Source organism: Cyprinodon tularosa, unplaced genomic scaffold, assembly GCF_016077235.1.
Source record: "Cyprinodon tularosa strain WSP-4 unplaced genomic scaffold, ASM1607723v1 ctg100, whole genome shotgun sequence".
NCBI classification, from domain to species: Eukaryota; Metazoa; Chordata; class Actinopteri; order Cyprinodontiformes; family Cyprinodontidae; genus Cyprinodon; species Cyprinodon tularosa.
Window position 1 is genome coordinate 880,758 of NW_024037783.1, and position 24,184 is coordinate 904,941.

At 39.6% G+C, this 24,184-nt stretch overlaps 1 protein-coding gene across 10 annotated transcripts in view; it reads left to right on the plus strand.

Annotated features, from left to right (window-relative positions):
* The window catches only part of LOC119772815 (C-myc promoter-binding protein-like), a 71,316-nt gene extending 50,805 nt beyond the window's left edge, over positions 1-20,511 (plus strand). For 2 of the 10 annotated variants that reach the window (XM_038269506.1, XM_038269663.1), the window contains 21 exons: positions 810-943; positions 1,429-1,561; positions 2,758-2,964; positions 3,061-3,189; positions 6,432-6,573; positions 9,263-9,391; positions 9,661-9,753; positions 10,722-10,841; positions 10,999-11,148; positions 12,168-13,327; positions 14,093-14,321; positions 14,446-14,549; positions 14,814-14,989; positions 15,576-15,737; positions 16,025-16,205; positions 17,458-17,712; positions 17,792-17,909; positions 18,167-18,193; positions 18,926-19,088; positions 19,181-19,245; positions 20,179-20,511. In XM_038269506.1, coding sequence (XP_038125434.1) covers positions 810-943; positions 1,429-1,561; positions 2,758-2,964; positions 3,061-3,189; positions 6,432-6,573; positions 9,263-9,391; positions 9,661-9,753; positions 10,722-10,841; positions 10,999-11,148; positions 12,168-13,327; positions 14,093-14,321; positions 14,446-14,549; positions 14,814-14,989; positions 15,576-15,737; positions 16,025-16,205; positions 17,458-17,712; positions 17,792-17,909; positions 18,167-18,193; positions 18,926-19,088; positions 19,181-19,245; positions 20,179-20,315 — 4,014 coding nt within the window. In that variant the 3' untranslated portion in view covers positions 20,316-20,511. Of the gene's footprint in view, positions 1-809; positions 944-1,428; positions 1,562-2,757; positions 2,965-3,060; positions 3,190-6,431; positions 6,574-9,262; positions 9,392-9,660; positions 9,754-10,721; positions 10,842-10,998; positions 11,149-12,167; positions 13,328-14,092; positions 14,322-14,445; positions 14,550-14,813; positions 14,990-15,575; positions 15,738-16,024; positions 16,206-17,457; positions 17,713-17,791; positions 17,910-18,166; positions 18,194-18,925; positions 19,089-19,180; positions 19,246-20,178 lie in introns of those variants that run through there. The other 8 variants (XM_038269744.1, XM_038269828.1, XM_038269900.1 and 5 more) reach the window with 6 other exon arrangements.
* The last annotated feature ends 3,673 nt before the right edge of the window (positions 20,512-24,184 follow it).

A 24,184-nucleotide genomic window follows, 5' to 3' on the forward strand; every position in this document is an offset into this window, starting at 1 on the left:
AGCAAGGCAGCTGACCTATAAAAATGGCAAATGTCCCACCAATGTTTGACCACAGTAGATGTTTCATTTTTCAATTAATGAAAAGCAGACAGACTATGCTCTTCATGGTGTTGTGTCTCTGCCTTTCAATCAGCTGTGCCGAATGTTTACATGGATGGTCACACAACTGGTTCCCATGATGTCACTCGGCTCTTGGCAGAATCCAGGGATTTCTCTCTGCTCATCAATAATGACTTAAATTTACTGGAACAGGATGTTTTGTATTTACAGCAGAAAGCTTTCAGTATGATCTGATCTGCATTTAGGATACTGCACTGGCTGTACTGCCTGTTTTCTGTTATGGAGCTTTATCTGTATTCATTAGAGGCTGCTTGTCTTTCTCTAGCTCTTTTTCCATTTTTTTTGTTTAATCATTAGTAAAAATAATTCTTTCATGGATGTGAATGTGTTTATCGTAGCCTTACTTTATCCCACCATGCAGTGTAGAACAGTGTGCAGAGAAGGCTGCAGTGGCAGAGGGAATAAAACAGACAAAAGAAAAACTAGGTCATTTGCTGTCACACCCTGAATTTGTCCCATCTTCTGCATAGTGTTAAATTACCTTCAAGAGTTTTTTTTTTTTTAGAAACAAGAGTGTAAAAGTTATATTCCACTAACCTTGAGTCATTCAAATGCTTTTCCATTCTGTCCTGATATAAGTGAATGCTTCTCTCTTACTCAGTACAGCATTCCTTATTTCCATTAGTTGAGGAGATGAAAGGGTCGCCACTCAGGAATGTCTCTTCACATTTGTATGCTGCTGTCTGCAGGTGGACGGTGATCGCCCAGATGAGACCAGGCTGATAGAGATTGATGAATCCCAGCGCAGCGAGCATACAGTTTTCATCACACCTCCAGAGCTGCCGTCTCTGCCTGATGGGGAGGAATATCCACTGTGTTACAGGTACAAACTGGAGCTGTTTTCAAACAATGGAAGAACACATAATATGTGTGTTCTCTGTGTTCCATTTCCCAGATCCTACAACTATTTATATAAATAAAAAAGGAGTCTGATATCCTCCTAGAATTTGATCTTAACAATTGTTCCCAGGTCTCAGTGAAGGTCTTTTGAGGTATTATTTTAGACTTTTCTCTATTTTGAGTATTTACAGCACTAGTGGCTGTTTTCTGGACGGTAGGCTGACAGTAAAGGGGTCATGAGAGAGGGGGAGAGACATGTAGCAAAGGATTCAAACCCAGGTCGGCCGCATCAAGGACTAAGGCCTCCATACATGGGTCTTGTGCGCTAACCACTGCGCCATCGAAGCACGCCCAGACTTTTCTCTATTTTCACCTAGTGTTTTGTCCTAACCAAGACAGCATGGTACATTAGTCAGCTGTGTGAAATAGAACAGGGTAATGTGTGGTTGTGTTGCTGTTCTTCCACAGGTATGATGGTTTCCCAGTGTTAACTCTGGAACTGTTTGATCCTGTGGAGGGTCTGCGGACACCCTCCTCCCGCCTTGCCGCCAGACACAGCTGTCCCACCAGTCCTGCCCCCATGTTCAGACGCACCAAACAGGTGGGAGCAGATGTAACCTAGATTCTCTGGATTGGTTTAAATACAGTAAATGCTCGGGAGAATAATTTACTGTGATTATTTGTCTTCTATGCTGTATTTTGTTTGATAAGACTTCCAAAAGTTGGCATGCAGCTGCAGCTATAGGTATAAGCAATAGAAAAAACTATTATATGACAAAATTTTTTATCCTATATATGCTTATAGTTGACTTTGCAATGTTTCAAGCTGCCACAAAAGCATGTATCCTGAAAAGTTTCAATATTTTTTGTCCCTCATTTCATAAAGTGAAACTATTGATAGATATAGTATGGATTTAATACACATACTGGGAAAAAAAATTTCACATTTTATTTTGGTCATTTTTTTATTATGGTTTACAGATAATGAAGAACTAAAAAAACAATCTTTCAGAAAAGAATAATTTAGTAAAAAGTTATATCAAATAAAAAAAAGTTGTGTGAAAGGAAAACCTGTGCAATCCACAAACATTCATAACCGCAGCCCTGAGAAGATTGTCTAGTCGAGAATCTTGAGGAGCTTCAAAAGAAGTGAACGGGGGCTAGAGTTTGTCCATGAAGATCCACTGCAGACATTGGTGCAAAGCGCCTTTTCAGGTGAAAGATGAGTTGTATTCGATTTGGAAATCAAGGCCTTACAGTCTGGTGGATGAATGGAGAGACACAGAATCCATATTGCTTTAAATCCAGAGTGGTGATTTGGGTGTCATGTTATTCACTGGTGTTTGTCCCATAGGCTCTCTGACATCCACTGTCAACACAGTTGTCTCCCTGGAGGATTTAAACTCCTCATGTTTCCTTATGCTGACCACTCTAATAATGAGCTTGATTACATGCTGGGGCAACTGGTTGCCTAGTGGTTATAGAAGAGTTCTTTTCTGACCCGGAGAAGCAAAATCAAACCTTAGACTATCATTCCTGGTTTCCGAGCAAGTCCCTTAACACCACAGTGATTCCCAAGGGAGAGGCTAGTTGCTCACTGCTCCCTTAGGGATGAGTTAAATGCAGCCGGGTGCAATGACAAATAAAGGGGGATTATTACCTTTAGATTTTCCAGCTGCATCAGATGAAGCTATATTATACACATCATTACATATGTATAATAAATAAATTAAACTTTATTAAATAAAAATTGTGTAAAATTTTCTTATTATGGAAATCCACTTTTTTCATCCCCAGGAGATAAAATCAGCTCAGAAGATCGCCAAGAAATACTCATCCATCCCTCAGCTGTGGTCCAAATGCCTGCTCCGTCACTGTTATGGTCTGTGGTTCATCTGTCTGCCAGCATACGTGAAGGTGTGTCACTCCAAGGTGCGGGCGCTTCGTACCGCCTACGACGTCCTCAGGAAGATGCAGGCAAAAAAGCTGCAACCTCCCGATGAGGTACATGAGTCGTTTTCAGTTTTTTTGCCTCATTGTATTAGCCAGCATCCCAAGCTTCCAACTTCCTGCCTAAACAATCCCACACCTTTAACACAGGTGTGCTACCGGGTCCTGATGCAGCTCTGTGGACAGTATGGCCAGCCTGTCCTGGCTGTCAGAGTCCTTTTTGAGATGAAGAAAGCTGGTGTTCACCCCAACGCTATCACCTATGGCTACTACAACAAGGTATCTGGAGATTACAGCAGTTCTATGACTACCGTTTGCATATGATGTAAAAATTACTTAAAATCTAGTTGAATATTTGTGTGTAAATTATCAATGACAATGTTTACACTGCACCCACAGGGCAGCAGACAGCCAGTTGGCAAAATTACACTCAGCTCAATTTTTTTCTTAATATTTTTCAATGCTAGACCCAGAATGTGTGAAATTTTATGATTATATATATATATATATATATAATGTGTGTGTCTATTAGTAATTGCAGATATTTAATCAATTACTGGGCTGTTTTAAAATTAATTTAAGTAATAAAAAAACAGTTAAACATTGATTGCATTGAAATAAACAACAGATATAGCTTCTTAACACTTACTGTATTTAAGTGTTTTAGAACACAGTTAGTAAAAGTATCTCGTTGCAAACCCAGAGTACAGAGTAGCAACCCTAAATAAAAGCAACTTTAAACTTCTGTTCTACATCATCAAGTTTGACCAATTTTAAAAGAATTTATGATAGAATTGGTTTCGATTAGATGATCAGCCTTAGCAAGAGCAGGATCCCTAAATCTAATCTAGTTCAGGTATTTTCATAGTTAAGATAAATATGGAAGAAGATCTTGGATCCTTCACTATAAACCAATCATCCGACTTGACTGTTTTTTGTGTTCCCAGGTGCTATATTTAAACCACGACTGAGCCAGTTTTTAACACAATTTCTTTGCATCAATGTTTAGGTTCGCTTTTGGTTCTTTGGCTCCTTCCCACTGTCCAGAAATGAAAGGAAACGGGGTTGAAAATAAATTCATAGCTAACCTTTGCATTGAGATGTTTGGAAATGCCTTAAGAGGGACCAATGAGTCTGGAAATTTGAGTCTAGAAACTTAAATATGTTGGAAACCATACAGAAAATCAGGTCTTGCATCACTGATGCTTAGTGGTGACAATATAAAAAAAAGACATTTGATTTGAAATCAAACATTTTCACATTGTATAAAATGGAAATGATAAGCATCATTTTTTTCATCAGCTTTTCAGTGTTTGTTTCAATGGATCAAATTGAAACTCTGGTCCTACAGCTTTGCAGGAGAAAGAAGTGGACTGATTACAAACTTTATTTTTATTATTTATTCATCAGTAATCATAATCAGCACCAGAGTTGTTACTCAGAAGGCACCAGTGATGTCTCTGTAGGATTATCTGTTGTGGATGGAAACATGAATAAAATGAGCAGTTAATCGCCAAGGTTGTTCACTGTTGTGCTACCAGTCATACATATAGGAATAAATCATGCCTTTGTCCCTGATCTGGTGATCCACGGAGTATATATGTCTGCATACCTGGTGTTAAGGGAGTGATCTGTCAGGGGACAAGGCCACAGCAATGACGTTTAATCAGGTTAGCTTTAGAAACCCTCACCTTGGAAAGCCGACAGCTTTATCCAGCAAAAAATATGTCATCGCTTTTTATAATAAACTATATGGATTTTTTTCAGAGACTCAAAATATAAATTAATCATCTTATTTATGCTTTTATTTCTTGGCAAGAATCAGATCATATTTTAACTTTCTCATTGACTTTAAGAGAACCGTCTTCTTGCCATGTAGAACTGTATCTCTTTATGCCACCATGAAGGCACTAATGTGTTGATCAGTGATGTGTCAACATATCCGTACCCTGAGCATGAGGCTGGAGTTAGTAGACTAGCAGACTAGCTACAATGCGATAATGAGTAAGTTCCTGAGGTATTCCAGAACGTCCCACTCTGTAATCCAGCAGCTTTCAAACACACTCGTATCAAATGGCTGGATTACCTCCAGCAGGGCCTTGATATGTCGCAGGTTTAATGTTAAAAAACAAAATGTCCCTTCATTACATGTGGTTTTATTCATTTTAAAAATCATTTTCATTCAACCAGAAAGTTTGTCTCTATCTGGGCGTAACACAGCTATTTACTATTGATGACTAGCAATTAAAAAAATACCAAACTAGTTTCATTCACAACTTCTAAAATGGCATATAAAAATTATTTCTCTGAATGCACAATATTATTGGCATGTTATCAATATCCAGCTTTAAAATTAGATATTGGGCAGTTAACCAATATAAATCACTGGTCATTATAATGCCACTTGCGTGTACCTGATGCATGGGTCATGGGACATAGGATAAATCTTGAAGTGAATTTATTTTAATGGGAAGGATGTTTTTAAAGTGCATGTAAAGAAAAGCTGAACTGCTATTCTGCGCAGCATCAGTTAGGTAAAAAGGACCCAGAGCAAAGACTTTTAACTGAAACTTAGTAGTGAATTCATGGCGACCAGGAAGGAAAAGGAGAAACAAGTCGCCGGCTTTTTTCAATCACTGAGGATATTGGATTCAATAAATTTTTTAACTATTTCAAATCTCACTGTATTGTTTTCTAATCTGAGAATTTTTACAACATACTGTAGCTTTACTTAAGCTGCATTGGGAGGATCATTGGTGATAGCACTGGGGTGAGTTTTATTACACATATTTTTAATGGACAAGGGATGGTAAGGAAAAACTTTTAGTTTTGAAAGGAAAAAATCATAGAAAAAACACAGTGACTTTAAAAAGGTCTCCAGTAAAAATATTGTATTGGTTATAGACCAGTTGAGTTATAAAATGTTGGATATCAGTCAAAATTCCACTATTGTGCATCCCTAATTATTTCTACTGTTTTAAACAACCAATGGAAATATTATGAAAGCAAACAAAAAGGTTTTTTGATTTTAGAAAGGAGATTTTCTTTTTTTTATTATTATGGTTAAATATGTAGCCTCATTTATACATTTAAAAAATATATATCTTCTGAAAATGTGTTTGCATATTATGTAATAGTGTTGTTAACTATCGTTTACTATCAATTAAAAATACCCACAAATCTTGTCATGCTAAAAAAATTCTTAAAAAATAAGTTCTTTATTTATTTTATTAGTAGATAACTGATTATAATATTTTCCTTACATAAATTCATCTCTCATTATCCAAAGAACACAATACCTAGATGAATGTAGCAGACTTTTTACTTTAAAAAAGTTTTTTATAAGTGAAAAACTTTACATTGTAAAAAAGTACATATTCATAATATGGATATCAAATATGGATATCTGTTTTTATTATTTATATAATATGGATGCTCATGTCTAAGTTGGTCCACATATTTAGTATTCCATTTATATATTATTTTAAATATTTTCTTTTCCTCCTTCGTTTTGTGTCCAGGCGGTGTTGGAGAGCACATGGCCTTCCAGTACCAGAGGAGGATACTTCCTGTGGATGAAGCTGAGAAATGTCCTTTTGGGCGTTGCCCAGTTCAAAAGAGCTTTACGGCGACATGGACCGCTAACCCAAAGCCCTCTGTCAGGTAACTGCATTCAGTCATTAATGAACGCGAAAATGTTGTTTGGAACTGCCACCATCATCATATCTACAGGAATACACTTTTTTTATTGTTGTAGTTAAGGGGATGCAAATAGTTGGAAATATACATTTTAATTTCATTATCAGCCTTTTACATTATGGGGCACTGATGCAAGTTTACTCTCTTTAGTCTTGACCATCTTGGTCCAAACTGGTTTATCACCTGAACTAATGTTTGTCATCACTGAGTTTTTAGTTAAAATTAGACTGAGATTCCTGACTAAACACAATCAACACCCCCAGTCACACAGTATAGCGGAAAAAATGTGATTTATTTGGGAGAAAAAAAAGCTTAATATGACCTACTGCTTTATGTTTTTTTTTAGCTCAACTTTTTCTCCCAAATTTTCATGTGATATGCAAGTGATATGCATAGCTCTGATTGTTGTTCCATTTTAGTTAACGGCTGTTTTTTTTTTTTATAGTACACACAGGCCAACTTCTTAAGTATAAATGGACATATAAATGTTAAATTCCTAACCTACAGAAAACATTTAAATCCTTCAACATTTTATGTATTCAGAACAATAAAATCATAAGACAAAACTGTGCCCGGGTTAAATAATATCAAGCAACCTTTTTATTTATTTCAAGGGAATGTCAAACTTCTTAATTGCTGTTAGAGTCTAGGACATTTTTTTCTTGTTATGAATTCTGTATAGATGAAGATATGATTAAGATTAGGCCAATTTCCATGATTTTTATTTGATGTTAATAGACAAATGCAAAGAAAAACAAAGATTATTTTCTTTCTTTATTTTACATGTGTTAACTAGTTTCATCTAATAAACTACTTTCAAGTGTTATTTCAGTTTATTCGGTAACACTTGAAAGTAGTTTCATCCAATAAACTACTTTCAAGTGTTACCGAATAACCTGAAATAATTTTTTTCATTTATTGAATCAATTTAAATATTTTGCAGCCATTTCATTTGATTTTTTTAAAAATCTGACGAAATAGTAATTTTTTATATTATTTAGTTGATAAAATAAATATTAACAGCCAAAATTAAATAAGCGAAAAACAATTGAAATGTAAATTTTTTAAAAGATAACTCCAGCTAGTCTTTATTAAGTCATTTATAAAAGGATGAAACTCTAAATTCATCTCTATTTCACTGTGTGATTTTACTTCCTCTGCATGAAGGTGAACTCCTCCACACCCAGTGCATGATAATCCCTGTGCTCCTAATCCCTGCTTTTTTAAGATCCTCCCTGTTATCAGCCAGCGCTTTGTGTTCCTGACCTGAGTTCAGTGCTGATCCACTTTAAAACAGTCAGTTGTTCCAGTTTAACTCCTTTTTACACCTAGTAGACATTAAAGGCACTAAGATTTCTCTTTATAGTTCACTGTGTCCCTATTTTTAGTGAAAGATACACAAAAAGCACTGCAGTTTTCTGTTTGTTCTGGGTTATTACTCGCACCCCTTTTTTTCCCCAAGGATCGCTGCCTACATAAACATGGTCTACCACATCCATACATGAGCAAAAACTGCTGCAGCACAGCAGTGAATAAAACATCCATCCATCCATCCATCCATCCATCCATCCATCCATCCATCCATCCATCCATCCATCCATCCATCCATCCATCCATCCATCCATCCATCCATCCATCCATCCATCCATCCATCCATCCATAATCTCCTCATCCATCCGTCCGACGTCATCCATCCATCCATCTTTTCATCCATCCACACATACATATTTTAAATATTTTAACTTTCTCACTGACTTTAAGAGAACCGTCTTCCTGCCATGTAGAACTGCATCTCTTTCTGCCACCATGAAGGCGCTAATGTGTTGATCAGTGATGTGTCAACATGTCTGTACCCTGAGCACAAGGCTGGAGCTAGTAGACTTAGCTGCAATGCGATAATGGGTTAGTTCCTGAGGTGTCAGCAACAGAACGTCCCACTCTGTAATCCAGCAGCTCTCAAACACATTCGTATCAAATGGCTGGATTACATCCAGTAGGTCATGGGCCTGTCGCTGATCCATTCACCTTTAATATGTTAAATCACCTTTAACACAGAGGGAAAAAATTAAAACTTGGTATGTCACAGGTTTGATGTTAAAAAACAAAAGTCCCTTCATTACATGTGATTTTATTAATTTTAGAAATTATGTTCATTCAACCAGAACGTTTGTCTCTATCTGGGCGTAACACAGCTATTAACTATTGATGACTAGCAATTTAAAAAATACCAAACTAGTTTTGTTCGCAACTTATAAAATGGCATATCAACATCCATCCATCCATCCATCCATCCATCCATCCATCCATCCATCCATCCATCCATCCATCCATCCATCCATCCATCCATCCATCCATCCATCCATCCATCCATCCATCCATCCATCCATCCATCCATCCATCCATCCATCCATCCATCCATCCATCCATCCATCCATCCAATTCTGTAAATCTGAGTCTAAAAGATCCTGAATGTTGTCTAGGATCTCTAGATAAAGGAACTCTGCTTATTTACCAATGTCTTAGTTAAAACCTGTCTGATAAAAAAGGTTAAATCCCAGAACATGAAGACGTTCACTTCTACAGAACAAAGAGCAGTGAAGCCATTATAACACAGAGAATCATCGTTCTTTAACAGCTTGTTGTTTGTGGGCAGATGGCAGTGACCTGGACGCTGTGAGTCACGGCAGTCTGGATAGCTCTGCTGACCCTAACCTGGCCGAGCAGAGCCCCTTCACCTCTGACTCCACCAAAATAGACCCAACTGATGATAGATCTAGCACAGGTACACTTCAGATGGCTGCTGCCAATGGCAGCCGTCATGTTTTACATCTTTTCCTTTCTCTCATTGACATTTTTTATCCTCCTTCATTTTGTTCTCCACTCCGCTCGTTACCCTCTTCCTTTCACACCTGATTTCCTCTGGTACTCCTCATTCCACCTTTAATTGGCCCCTCCTTCTCACTCTCTGGTTATTCGGCTGTGGTTTCTGCTCTGCTCTGTCCCTAACCCTGCCCTTCACTTTGGCCCTGCCTGTGCTGCCCTTGCATGCAGTTGGCCGTGGGGGCGACAGCGCGGGGTCCAGGCCCGTGGTGGCCCGCTCACACTGGGTGGGCTCTGAGCTCAGAGAAGCCACTCTCCACCCAGGTAAACATCTCAGTCACTCTACCTCATTTTCTTTCTCTTCATTTGTCTCTTTTCTTTAATTTTCTTTTGGCTTTTCCAAGTGGATCTTATGATCTCCACTCTTGTGCTGTCAGTCCTCTATCCAACACATCTGTCTGCTGCTCATTCCTCTCCTACCCTTCACTCTTACTCTCGGTCCTCTCAGTGTTTTGTCATTGTTAATTATATGCTGTAATTGCCTAGAGGCACATTCTATCTGATTATGGACATCATTTTAATCATGGAGATAGTGCCTCTGCAGGCAGCCTGGCACTTTGTGTGAGAGATGGAAAGAGGTTACAGAGGCAAAGATAAATGTGTGGCTCATTTCTTATTTTTATTGCTCAAAAAAAGTTTTTTTTTTTTTTTACTTTTAGACATGTAGCTTCAAACTGCATCATATAGAAGCTGTGGTGTCCCATGGTTAATTCAAATAAGCCGACATGAGAGGTTCATGAAAAGGATAACAGCAGGGAAATCCTAAAGACAGATCGTTGCCTAGGAACCCAGATAAGTTGGAAAAGGGAAGAGGAGTCAGCCTCAAGTCTTTGCTGTCAAAATCATCAGCAGCTGTGAAAAACAACTTTATTTTCCCTCAGAAACTCTAGAGATCTGCAGGGCATCTGGTGGATGTCTTTATCCCCTCAGTTTAGCTGATTTTTTTGTCCTTCTAATGATTCTCATAGCTGGGAAGTAGGAGAAAAAACAGTTTTATGTGCTTTTTATTGACCACTATAATAAATGTTATGGTTAATGTTTTTAGATTTGTTTATTTGCTTTTTAGTACATAGTACATTTGTTTTTGGTCTAGATTTAAAAAAAGCAGAACAGTTTCTATTTCTGTGAGAAACATTCGAAAAAGAGCCGAGTTGTCTTTGGGGAAAGTGACATAAGCTTAAGCTTTTGCTCTCATGTTACCATCTATAAAGTTTTTCCTTTTGGTTTTCCAGGAGATCAGTCAGATTTGGGTTACAACTCCCTGTCCAAGGACGAGGTTCGTAGAGGAGAGCCTGCTCCCCAGGACCCCACCCTGGACAAAGATGACAAGAAGGAGAGCGACTGCAGCTCCTGTCAGTAGTGTATCTGATGTGACCTTTTATGAAACTAATACGAGATCATGTTGCAGCCATGTAGGCTTCTCCACTTTCTCTGCCTTCATCTCCTCCGGAGAGTTTTGTAGATTTGGCTCCACAGGAACCGTTCTGAATCTGATTTTCCTGTGTCTAGTGTCAGAGACTGAAAGTGCAAAGGGAAGCAAGGACTGCCTCCCTCAGCTGGACTTGGAGATCAGTTCCTCCTTTAAACCTCGTGGAATTGTTCGGAGCAGCTATCCGTATGGGGATTCAGCGAGTAAACCCAAGAGCTCCTCCAGTTCAGGTACATCTAGACACCAAAGCTCAAAGAGCTTCATCTAGGGTCACTACTTTACCTTTTTCATCTATGTTTAGTATCTGTCAGCTTTCTGATGCAACAATAAAATAAAGCATCCAATCTTTAGTTAAGGATAATCAATTAATATAAAAGATGAGATGAAGTCAAAATACTAAAATACTGTATGTATGAAGAAACTAATAAGCCCTCAGTTCAGATCATTGGAGAAAAATATGTTTCAGCACATCTCTTTGGGCCTGATCTCTAAAGAAAAGGCGCTAAAGTGCACATATCTTTTTTGTTTTAGTATGTGCAAAAAGCAGGCAGGTTGCAGACGATCTACAAAGACTGCTGCGCAAATGTCAAGACTTACAAACCAATTAGGTTCTGCCCAACGATTGGATGCACCAAAAAACTGCTGCTGCAGTTGAGTTTCCAATTAGAGAGAATGTCTACATTACACAGGAATTTGTGTGCTTTAGTCATTTAAATATGTTCTGAATGTTGATTAAAGCACAAACGCAAAAAAATGGTTTGCACACACACTGTGCACCCTCTTCGAAGATCTGCTCTGCACAAACAAACATATTGGTGCCTTTTTTAAGACACACAATCCCTAAGATCATGTTCAGTCACATCATTTTATTCAGGATAAGGTCTGAGCTTTCACTGGGTCATTAAAAATAGCTTAATTTTAACGTTTTTTAATAGTTTGGTTGTAAAAACTGCTTTTGTGTTTGGGCTATTTTTTCTACTGATTACCCAGTGTTACATCAAGCTTCAGCGTCACACAGATGGCCTCACATTGGACTCTAGGACACTTTGTAGATCGAGGGGTTTATGTCAGACTCAGGCCCTGCTGCAGCATAAGAAGCCTTTCATAGTTTTTTTTGACAAAATACAAAACATTCCCCCAATAATGGTGGTGTGAACCATGAACACATATTTCCACTTTGGTTTCATCAATGTACCTTTTTGAACGTTGATACGACTGATTCATGTGATTCATGTGTCCTGTCTCCCAGGACACATGGCAGGTCTCCTCTTCACCACCTCTCTGGATGAAATTGGAGAGGTCCATGGCAACAAACTGCTTCGGAGACATCGGAGCGCCCTGGAGGATGTGGTGGGCCGCTCCAGCAGTGGTGGCACTTTGGACTGGCAGGTCGTTAGGGGCCGCAGGCTGAGCGGGGACACAGTGGGAAGCAGCAGCACCACTGTCCTTGGCCTTGGTATGAGCCAGGCTGAGACAGACCCAGATAAGATTGCAGGACACCTGGGCGCAGATGCCAAAATTCTTTCCAGCTCTAATTACAGCAAAAGCAGGAGGCCTTATTTAAGAGGCTTTGGAGGGATGGAGAGGCTGTCTGCTGAAGCAGTGAGCAGCTGTAATCACAGGGAGGAGGAGGAGGAAAAAGCACTCGACTTCAGTGATGAGGAAAAGAGTAACGCAGAAGTAATTTTTGATTTTGAAGATTTGGATTTAGAAAAGCCTGAATCAGGGCACCAACATCTTAAAACTCACAAAAAGCATGTTGAACGCAGTGCCAGCTATGGAGGCATAGCCACCGTGTCGTCCAAAGGAGCAGTGAAACGAACAGGCATTGAAACAGGCTATGACCCCCTGTCCCTCCTGGCTGCAGAGTCTCAGACAGCTGAGCGAGATATGAACCAGTACTTAGAAGGAGACGAGGCCAGCACTCACAGGCACCTCGCCAGAGAGATAGAACTCTACATGAGCCACATGGACACGCCGCTAAGCAGCCGCACATCCAGCTCTGAGCTGCAGGATCCAGTCAGCCCCCTGCTCCTCCACCCCTGCTCAGCCTTCCGCAGATCCAGCCTGCCCCACACCACCTCCCTCAGGACCACCGGAGTACCGCGCTCCCGCACCTTCCACCAGACCTCTCCCTCCCGGCCCATCGCCCGCCAGCGGCTGATGTCGTCACCTTCCTGTCAGAGCTCCAGCACTAGCCCGAGCCTCAGCCCACGCCCCAGCCCCTTCAGGGAGCACCCCGAACGTGCAGGCCTGGCGTCACCCTCCTCATCCTCCTTCGCTCTGGACACCCTGCTCACACCCACACTAGACGTTTTCAAGACCAGTATGTTCTCTGCTGGGAAGGGCGTAGCAGAGAAAGCGAGCCGCTTGTACTCACGTTTGTCTACATACACCACACCCACCAAGGTATAAAGGCCTGCTACTAAAGATGATTTAGCTCATGCTAAAGAGGAGCTTATTTATATTTACTAACTGGAAAGAAACATAATTTTCCTGATATTAGGCTCAGGGTCATAATTCTTTACATTTTTAACAACCTTATGAGAATAAAACTAGCAACAGGAAACGCAGAAGCAGAAAGTCTCAGCTTGTTTTTATGCATCAGTGTCTTAAAATGTTTGCTGTTCAGCTGAGGCTGTTTCCTTGAGATCTGCTGCCATCTGCTGGCTGCATGTTTAAACTTCAGGGTTCCTGCAGTTAGAAATCTGAATGGTTCCCAGGTTTAGATTAAAAAGGCAAAAGCAATGGAATGGAAAAGGTTTTTTGCCTAATTGCTATTTCAAGCTGACAAGATCTCTCCCTATAATTATATGTGATATAATTTTAGGGATTATATTATATTGTACCTAATTATATTGTAATTTAATATAATTACAATAATATATTGTACTTATATTTAAAAAAAGCTTGGCTCTAAGAACCCTTTAGAATTGAATTTTTAAAGTTGACAATCAAAAGGTGCTGGAACCCTGGTTTGTTTTTGGGACAATAAGTGAAAACATTTACCAGCTTATAGAAGCTGAAATCTGTTACGGTCAGATGGTATATCATCTCTGACCTGGGTGCTTATGCTCCTTTGAACATAGAGGGCACAGACAGACATTGCCTATTAAATAAGTTAAAACTTATGGTGAGATGATTAATCATTTTCTGTCTCCTCTGTCCATCCAGGACGCTTACATCGATCGTTTGAGTGTCTCCTCCCTCAGTGTTGGAGATGCAGATTGCTCATCTGTGCAGGATGAAGCAGAATGTGAGGACATGGAGGGCCTCGCTGTCTCCCCACAGAGAAACGGCCCCTCTGGTTCCCGCAGGAGCCCCAGGCGAAGCCCCGTCCACAGCAGAGTGAACAGTCCCACTGCAGGCCGCAGCCTGGGGAGACCAACGTCTCTTCCTCCTGGTGAGAACTTCCTTAACTTGGAACTCCAGGAAAAGCCCCTTTAACCCCCATGGTTGGATCCTTTACATCAGCTTAAAATAAAAACAGAAGTCACGTTTCCTGACTGGTTTTCATGTATCTGCAGGATGTCCTCTCTCTCTGTCTGGATTCCCTCTGCCGGACAAGTCAGACCTCGGATCTTCACGTTACACCAGCAACACCAGCATCTTCAACAACTACGCCATGGAGGTAAAACCAATAGATGACACATTTCAAATGTTTATTGCTCTTTTACAGGATAAAATAGATATATTATGCATTGTTTTAGAAAATATGACTAATAAACTTCAAGTTTTCTATTCTCTTTATATTTCTATTGAACTTAAATTAGTTTAATCTGGTTTGAACGTCAGTAGTGCTCCTTCACTAGAGCAAATTCCTGGCATGTGTGACACACTGATTAGATTCTGAATATTTGGGTCTTAGAGCTGTGTGTGTTTTATGTTCCTGCAGCTGCTGATCTCCAGTTGTTCTCGCTGTAAAACGTGTGACTGTTTGGTTTATGACGAAGAAATCATGGCTGGCTGGACGGCCGACGACTCCAACCTCAACACGACCTGCCCCTTCTGTGGAAACCCCTTCCTGCCTTTTCTCAACGTGGAGATCAGGGACATGAGAGGACCTGGACGGTACAAGAGGATGATGATTACATCACTTTCATAGAGCCTATTTAATAATAACGGAAAAGTTTGAAGTTATGATCAAGTAAAATAGGAAAATAAATCTGAAAATGCTCTTTTTTTAGACTTTGGTTAGGTCCTTTATTACTAAAGTAGCAGTGGGTAGCAGCAAGAAGGTTCCGGGTTCGATTCCCAGCCCAGGCTCTTTCTGTATAGAGTTTGCATGTTCTCCCTGAGAATGCTGGGTTCTCTCCAGCTTCCTCCCACAGTCCAAAAACATGACTGATAGTTTAATTGGCTTCTCTAAATTCTCCTTAGGTATGAGTGTGTGCATGAATGGTTGTTTGTCCTGTTTATCTCTGTGTTGCCCTGCGATGGACCCCCCCCACGACGCCAGCAGGGATAAGCATGAAGGAAAACAGATGGATGAAATTTAATCTGAGGAAATTTAAACTTTATCTTCTTTGAAAGGTTCTTTGTTAACGTTTCTTCCAACTTTCAATATCTTCAAAGTTTTAATCATTAAAGTTTTAATCTTATTAAAACTCCAAGTATTTCCTGGATTACGGTATCAAGTGTTTTCTTCTATTTTCAGGCTCTTCCTGAAGGGCAGCCCATCAGTGGATGATGCCATGACATCATCATACTCTGCTTCCACAGGTCTGGACACGGGGACGTCCACGCTGTCAACACCGTGTCCCACTACAGCTGTGTTCCCTCCATCACCAACAGTAGCTGCAAAACCATCACCTAGAAGGTAGGTCCTTCATTCATCCACATGGGAAGGAAATTTAAGCTAAAGGGGAAAAAGCTGCATAGCTAACATCTTATCAACCAATTTTACAATTCAAAACTAGAAACTCACAATAAAGACATTCATTGATTTAAACATTTTGTTTGTGCAGATAAAAGGAGGTTTTCATCTCTATCTAACTGCACAGTCCTTTTCATTTAAATGGTGCAGAGTTTACACAGCACCATTATTTTTACTGAAACTGTTTTTATCCTGACTCCATCCTCTACACCCTTCGTTTATCTTCCCAGGGCTCAACCCAACAGAGCTCAAGGTATTAACATCCCCACAGATCGGTGCCAAGGGGCGCTGTCGTCCGGAGGGCCGATGACCCGCAGCGTCAGCGCCTTCGGCCCCATGGAGGAGGAGTTCCACCTCAGCCACCAAATGCCGACGTCAGGCAGCCTGCCGAGCCATCTGAACAAAGCCACGGTTTGTCTCAACAAGGATAGAAAACAACCTCCTTAGACCTCTGCTTCTGTCATGGTAGAGGAAATTTAACAGCAACTATAAATGAGAACATCAGAGGGGCTGTCAGGCTGGAGACGGGATTGTGCAGAGGAGGGACACTGGATTTATAGGGTGAAGGATTAGGTTAGATATGGAACTTCCAGGGAAATAAATCAGTGGAAAGTTCTGGAATGGTTGGGATAGTGAGAGACAGCAATAGATGATGTCTGGATTCCTAGAGACATCAGAAGGAAGAAGTATTACAAAAACATTTGTATTTTAATTTTTATTCTATTTTCTATACTAAATTTTAAACAGATAAAAAAAATATAGAATTCAGTCAAATAGGCATTCCATTGATTTTATTTTGTAACTCTTATAGTTTGATAAAAATACAAAGAGAAACAGGTCAGATTTGTTTTTATTTTACGATTTAGGAAAATAAGATTTGTTTTCTTTCTCTTTAGGAACCATAATTTAAGAGTTTATAAGTAATGACTTTGCATTGTGAACAGTGATTAATTACCTTTATTGGTAGCAGAGGCCAAAGCATGTGGCATACGTGAGAGAATAGTCTGTAAATCCAGGAACAAAGGAGTTCTGTTGATGCTTTACAGCAAATTCATTAAAGGTGAGATTTCTTCAGCATCTTATAATAGGGTTTCTGCGCGTCATTAAAAATCATTAAAAGTCATTCAATCATTATTTTTTTAATTAAGGCCTTAATTGGCATTAAAATTCATTAAATGTGTTTATTGTGGCATTTAAAATGCTTTATTAAAAAATGTTTATAAAAACAATTTCGTGAGACATATTATATCACAATATATTTGCATGGAACTGCTTCCGGTTGATCGCAAAGCTGTATGTTCAGAAAAGAAGCTTGAGTCGGAGAAAAGGCTAGAAAATGGGGGCGGAGGGCAAATTTCAACAAAAGTGGTTGAAAAACGAGGAATTCGGGTACCTGTCGGTGGCATTAAAATTATTTCTAAGAGCATTAAAAGAACATTAAAAAGCATTAAATTTGAGTTATTCATTCCTGTATAAGAGATTATCATCATTAACTGTAAAAAAACGGCATCTGTTCTCCCAAGAGTGCTGAACCTTAACTCTACTCTGAAATTCCCAACAGGAATCCACTATGTTAGAGTCGGCCTTATTCTGATGCTCTGACTTCACCTAAAGTTACGCAGTGAGTGACCATCTCCAAATTCTCTCACTTTTGTCCCGATAGGACCCACTTAGCATGGACTGGCAGCTCCACAACCCTGAGCCTGTGACCGTTCCCTATCTGAGCCCATTGGTGCTGTGGAAGGAGCTGGAGAGTCTGCTGGAGAACGAGGGCGACCCTGTGATCGCCGAAGCAGACATGGTGGACCATCATCCCATCATCTACTGGAACCTGGTGTGGTACTTCAGACGGCTGGACCTGCCCAGCAGCTTACCAGGCCTCATCCTTACCTCTGAGCACTGCAACAGAGACTCCCAGGTCAGAAACGGTCATCATCTCAGACTCCTTCCAATGATGGAGACTCTGTTGGAGTAACTTAGACTTTGACTGTCATCAGGTACCTCGTCACTGGATGTCAGAGGACAGTAAACACGTGCTGATCCAGATTCTGTGGGACAACCTGAAGCTGCATCAGGACCCCATCCAGCCTCTGTACATCCTCTGGAACACATACAGTGAGTCACTGCTGAGCCCAAAAACAGGTGGAACAGGGCTGGACCAAAGCTGGTGCAAAGATTTCTGAAACCTTTCTTTAGAAAATTAACTGAAAGAAAACCGTCTGAACAGTTAAAACAGAAAATGATGTGTGGATAAAGCAGATTTGGACGCCTTTTGAAGGAAATTTATAGACAAGCAGAGAAAGCAGTGCAGAAGCTGCCAGTTTCTGAGGAGTCTGTTAATCTGCTCTGTCTGCTCTCTTCTCTTCTTCCAGGGTTTAATTGTTCTCTGTATTTAGAGAGTGAGTCTTCCTCTCTGCTGCAGGCTCCCTCAGATGAGTCGTGCCTGTCTTCTGTTGTCTGTGCTTTGCTCGATGCTCTACTTTGTTTTCTGTGGAAACTCAGCCTCTACCTGTCATAGTAGTTAGCATGGCTGATGAGATGTGTAGCAGTGTTCATTCTTTCTCCGTAAGGTCCTGCTCTGTGCTTTTATTTGGGTTTGCATCTCCTGTGACTGTCCGCTTCATTTGCCTTATTGTTTTTACGCAGGAACTTCAAGAGGAATGTCACTGCAGGGTCTTTGGTGGATTTTTTATAGACTCTGGCTGCTGTTTCATTTATTTCTTTTAGCGGAGATCTTGTAAAAGATATTCATAGTTGATCAGATATTAAAAGATGTAAATGGTATTTTATTTATGTGCCTTATATAAGTTTTTAAACTGTTTCAAATTTAGCGAATTAAAGAAATATTATTTTATTGGATTTTATGTGATAGACCAACTGTTTGTGGTTGAAAACACAAGAAAAATTGAAAAAAGAGAGAAAACTACGACTAATTATAGATTACTCTTAAAGAAGTGTTTATTAATAGAATATTAGTAACAAAAATAAGTGTTTAATCACTTATTATTTTTGTTACATTCCCCCCGACTTTGCTGAAGTGGGGAAATAAAGTCAGCCTCCTCTCTTTGTGCATCTGAAGCCAAAAAAAGGAAACTTGGCTGCTGATGTGTGTGTGTCGGGGTTTGTGATAGATGTGGGGTACCCGCTGTCTCGGCCGGTCCCAGAGGAGGAGAAGCCGTTCACCGATGAGCTGCTGCAAGGCGTGGTGAGGAGCATCCAGAGGAACGACGTCAGCCGGCCCATGGCACAGCTGTTGCAGCTCCAGGACAAGATGCTTGGAGTCAAGCGGCAAAGGTAACGCTTCTGAGTTGGTCTGAATATAAAATGTTAGAAATCCCTCCCTGTGGGAATGTTGCTAATGCAGTTTTTGGTGTGGTTTGTGTCAGGAGTTTGTACCGGGACATCCTCTTCCTCTCCCTGGTGGCTCTGGGAAAAGATAACATTGATATTGGTGAGTTGGTATTTTCTTATTTTACTAATTTAACTGTTAAACCACAGGTATCCTGATAAAATGATTCTAATGCCAAACATGTTTCTCATCTATAGTTAGCTGGGTTGATTTTGACACTGCTGACCTTTCCAAACATTTTAATGCCGCCGATTCTCACATTTGTTAAATAAAATCCTCTGACATTTCTCCAGCTGTATCTGATAGAGCCCATATCTTTGTTTTTAGAACAGCTTTTCTATGGTTTTTTTTTAGGCCAATATGTAACTCTTATCAAACATCCTAGGGGTGGAACAGTTCACAAAATCCACGGTTCGGTTCGGTTCACGGTTTCGTGGTCACGGTTTTCGGTTCAGTTCAGTATATGTTGATTGTTAGCCTGACATGTTGGTCATGTTGCTGTTAGCATAAACAAAACGTGTTGCACAATGCTTATCCACAACTTTCTTTCCGCCGTCATCGTAGGTCACTCTAAATGCAAAGTGGTCCCGTACAGCAGACCTATAAAGTGCTGCTGGCGCGTCTTCCAACTCCTGTTCCTTCCCACTCGCCATTCCGACACAATTCTCCACAACAACTGATTTTTTTCTGCTACACCCGGCTACGCTGCTTTGCTTCTTCTTCTTGTTTACTACTGGTGGTTGGCTTTGGTCGCAGTACCGCCACCTTCTGCTCTGAAGTGTAAACGCTTCGCCTATGAGAAAAAGGAGCAGCGCATGAACTGAACGCAACACACGCGAACCGAACCGAGACAGTCGAACCGAACGGTTCGGACGGTTTTCATAAACCGTTCCATACCTAAAACATCCTTTTGGCCTCAGCATGGAAGACATCTTGGCTGATTTTCAAAGAAAGAACAGAGTATTCTCCATGGGGTCAAATAACTACCATTAAATATGTGGGAAACCTGTTAAAAAACATATTTCTGTCTCCTAGATGCCTTCGATCGGGAGTACAAGCTGGCGTATGACCGCCTGCTGCCCAACCTGGTGAAGCTGACCCACAACTGTGACCGTCCTCCAAGCGCGGGCGTGATGGAGTGCCGCAGGACGTTTGGAGAGCCTTATCTGTAAATTGGTCAACTTTCATCTCCCTCCTCATGGCTTTGACTCAGGAACCCTGCAGGAAGACTGAATGTGCACTACGGTAACACGCGGAGCCGACCCACTCCACTCTGTTCAATGTAGCCTGAACATTTTACAGCTTTCAGCTTGGCGACGATTCAAAGTCACAGAGCTGAAGAACACCCCTCTTCATCCAGCGACTCTTCATTTCTGTTAAAAATCACACAGTAGTACTGTAAATATGCATCATTTTTAATTCAACATTTATATTTTATAATCACACATGAAGAATAATTTAGCAATATTTGAACTTGAATTCTATTTATACCTGGTTAGCTTTATTTATTGCATCCTGTCATTGAAGTGTTGTTCAAGAACTCACCGATCTCACCTTCAAACCAGTGTTGCCAACTTAGCGATTTATTTGCTAAATTTAGCGCCTTTTCAGGTCCCTCTAGCTCCTTTATTTAAAAAAAGCACCTAGCGCCAAATCCAGCATCTTTTTGGCTGTATAAACGGAGACTTTAGCAACATAAAAGCACCATTCTGTCCTTCTGCAATCATAATCCTGCCTCTCTATCTGGTTGTCCGCTGTCATCATGCATAGCTGGCTGCCTGCGGAGAGTAAACCTTTACACTGCAAAACCACATGGCAAAATAAATGTGCATATGCAAAGCTGCTGCTAATCCCACCCTAAATCGCAATATTGAATCATGAAGACTTTTAACTGACAGTTTAGTCTCACATTAAATAACTGCATTTTCAATCTACAGCCTCATTATCTCCCTACCTGCTCCTCCAGTCTTAGCGTTTCTTTGCACTGCTGCTACTTTCTTCTTTGTGTTTTTTTTTTATTCGCTTGATGGCAAACAACTAATTGTGCATTCATGTCAATTTTTTGTGGAACTAAATGGCTGAATTATATGTATTTTTCTTTGCTTGTTTTTGTTAAAGTCTCTATAAAACTATTTGAATCCCCACAGTTCTTCCTCCCAGCTATCCAACCTCTCTGCGCTGCTTTGAAGGGAGCCAAAATAAAAGAGAAAACAAACATTTTTAGGGATTCAGCCCAATGACATGAGGTATGCAATTTAGGCAATGATGTCATCTAGCGCCTTTTAGGACAGAATCGCGACTTTTCTTGCTGAGGAGTTGGCAACACTGCTCCAAACTGTGGAAAACAGGTTTCATTTTGTATCAAACCACCATAAAAAGAAAAATATAGAGCATTTTGTCAAGTAAAGCTGCAACAAATGCAGCATTTTTAAATGTAGCCTAGAAAAAAAGCTTCTCTCTGTTGATTGTTTTATCCATTAAGTGATGTTTAATGTCTTCTTTGCTTCAGAAAATCTGACACAAAGCTACAAAGGTGACCCAGTTAGCGACGATGGCCTCAAACAGAGAGGCTGGACTCAATGATTGAGAGAAGGCAACAGAGATAATACAGTTTAAATGTTTGGCAGACACTTTGCTTTCAGAGTATTAAAATAGATAATGGGATGGAAGAATATATGGACAGACTAATTAATAAATAGAATTAATTGGTGGATATTTGAATCATGATAGATAGACTAGCTTAGGGATAAAAATTTAAAGCAATATCTCTATGGAACGACAGGTGTACATATAGATCAAGGCTTCATTTTTCTGGAATTATTATTTTTTTTCAAACTATGTCAGATTCCTGTTTGTATTGCATTCAGCTTTTTATTGTCCACATGCAAACGATAAATATTTCTTGGGTATTTATCACATGCCCTGTAAATGTCCTGTTTGCGTCTGATTGGTCAAGCCCTTATTCTTCCTGAGAGATACAGCCTGTAGGTAAAACTATCTGCCACATGTCAGGTGGTCTACAGATGGATCCATGAGCAAAAATACAAAGAATAGTCCTAGTTGTTCACAATTCAGCAACAGATGTCAGCAAAACGGTAAATATTTCAATTTAAAAAGCAATTCAAATGGAACTTTGGCTCAAAACTCTAAAGATCAACAAACCTTTGTGTCTCCAACTTGCAAAATTCAAAGATTTTCACATTTTGAATATTTTGTCTTATCTTGATATTTCATCCTGAGGTTTTAGGATATTCTCCAAAAACTGGAAACTTGAACTGAAAATATCCTATTTTTTTGTGTATTGCTTCCATTGGTACAACTTTTTAGGCCAAACTGTTACTCTTACCAAACATATCGGCTGATTTTCAAAGAAAGAACGAAGTATTCTCCAGATCTTCTGTCCCAGCTGCTCTCTTCTGTCACATTTAAAGACATGAAATCCACTGCAAATATTTTCAGATCTGACAAAGTTGAGGTACGATGTTTAAATGTTGGATCCAGAAGCATCAGGATCTTAGGTTTTACTGTTTTGCATTTTTAAAGTTAGGTGCAGATCTTATTTTTATGATGAAGTGTAAGTTTGGAGTTTGTTTTGGGTTGCGGCTTTGAAAAGTCAATGAGATTCTGTTGGGAAGAACCAAACAAACTGGGCAGAACTTGATGTTAACAGTGTTTTTATTTAGTTTTATTAATAAGGTATGAAACCAGTCTGAGTTCTGTACCTGGCTTAGCATTAATGCTAGTGAGTTTGGTTGAAGGAGAACCCCTGAGTTTAACATTGAGGGTTTCATGAGCGTCAACCAAATGTAAGATTTGTTGCAGAAGAGACCAAAACTGGAGAAATCAGCAAGTTGCACTTTAATCACATAAACAAAAGAAAAAAGACCTGATCAACTGGTATTATCTTCTGCTTGAACTGTCAAAAAAAGAAAAAACCTGTGGATTCATGTTTAAAATGGTTAATAAAGGTTTTCTAGAACCAAGTCCATTAATGTTTTGTTTTTTCAAAGCACATTTTATAGCAGCAGGTCCTTAAAGTGCTAAAGGTTGTGTACAGCTACCAGATCTGCAGGACTGGAAATGTAAATAAAATAATTCACCGCTCTCATCGTTGGATTCTTATTTATTTTTTCCTGTTTCTTATTTATTTTGTGGATGGAAATGTTTTACTGATTATTATTGAACACTAAGGATTATGCTGTTAAAATTTTTCTTTCTTTGAATCTGTTGCATTGCTGACCTTTTAACCAAAGGATGTAAAATACAGGGAGTTCTGAGGAAGCTGAAGGTAATTTTGAGAAAACATTTGAAAAGAATGTTTTATTTTTCTACAGTGAAGTTTCAGGAATACACTGTACTTTGTACTGAATATCTTATAAAATGCTCCTCTGTCTTCCTTCAGATTCAATTTATCCTTTTAAAGCAAATGCATAATTTTCATCAAATCGTTCAGTTTTGGCCTTTTTACACAAATCAATCTTTTATATTTTAGGCTGACAGTGCAAAAAACCTCAAAGCACTTTCTCTCTGGTGTAATTATTATTCTGTGTCCTTCCCATTAGTATAGTCCAACTTGCAACCAAAGAACGTACAAAATTGTGCAGCTGACGCAGGAATACTTTACTACAGCATTGCATTGAAAGATGCAATGCTGTTTTAAAGCATTAATTTTAAACCAAATTAATGCTCATGATTTCATTTCCAAACCCATTTTATAAATCTAAGTGCAGGAATTTCTTTCCACCTTCATCCTATACATGTCTTTGATAGAGTTGTATCTGTAATCTGTCTCCCTGAATAAGCAGTCAAACTTGCTTATTCCCAATACCATCATTTTCTCTTGTTTTTTTTATTCAAATAAAAAATCACACGGTTCTTTCAACATGCCATATTTTATCTTCATATTTTCTGCCATCTGAAAGGCTGTGGGCACCAAATGGTTTTAAAATGTATTTAATAGTTTTAATAGTTTCTAAACAGCAGCTGTCTGCCAGTTGTTACTGAAGGCCCACAGTAAATTCCAGCGTTAAATATTTAGTGT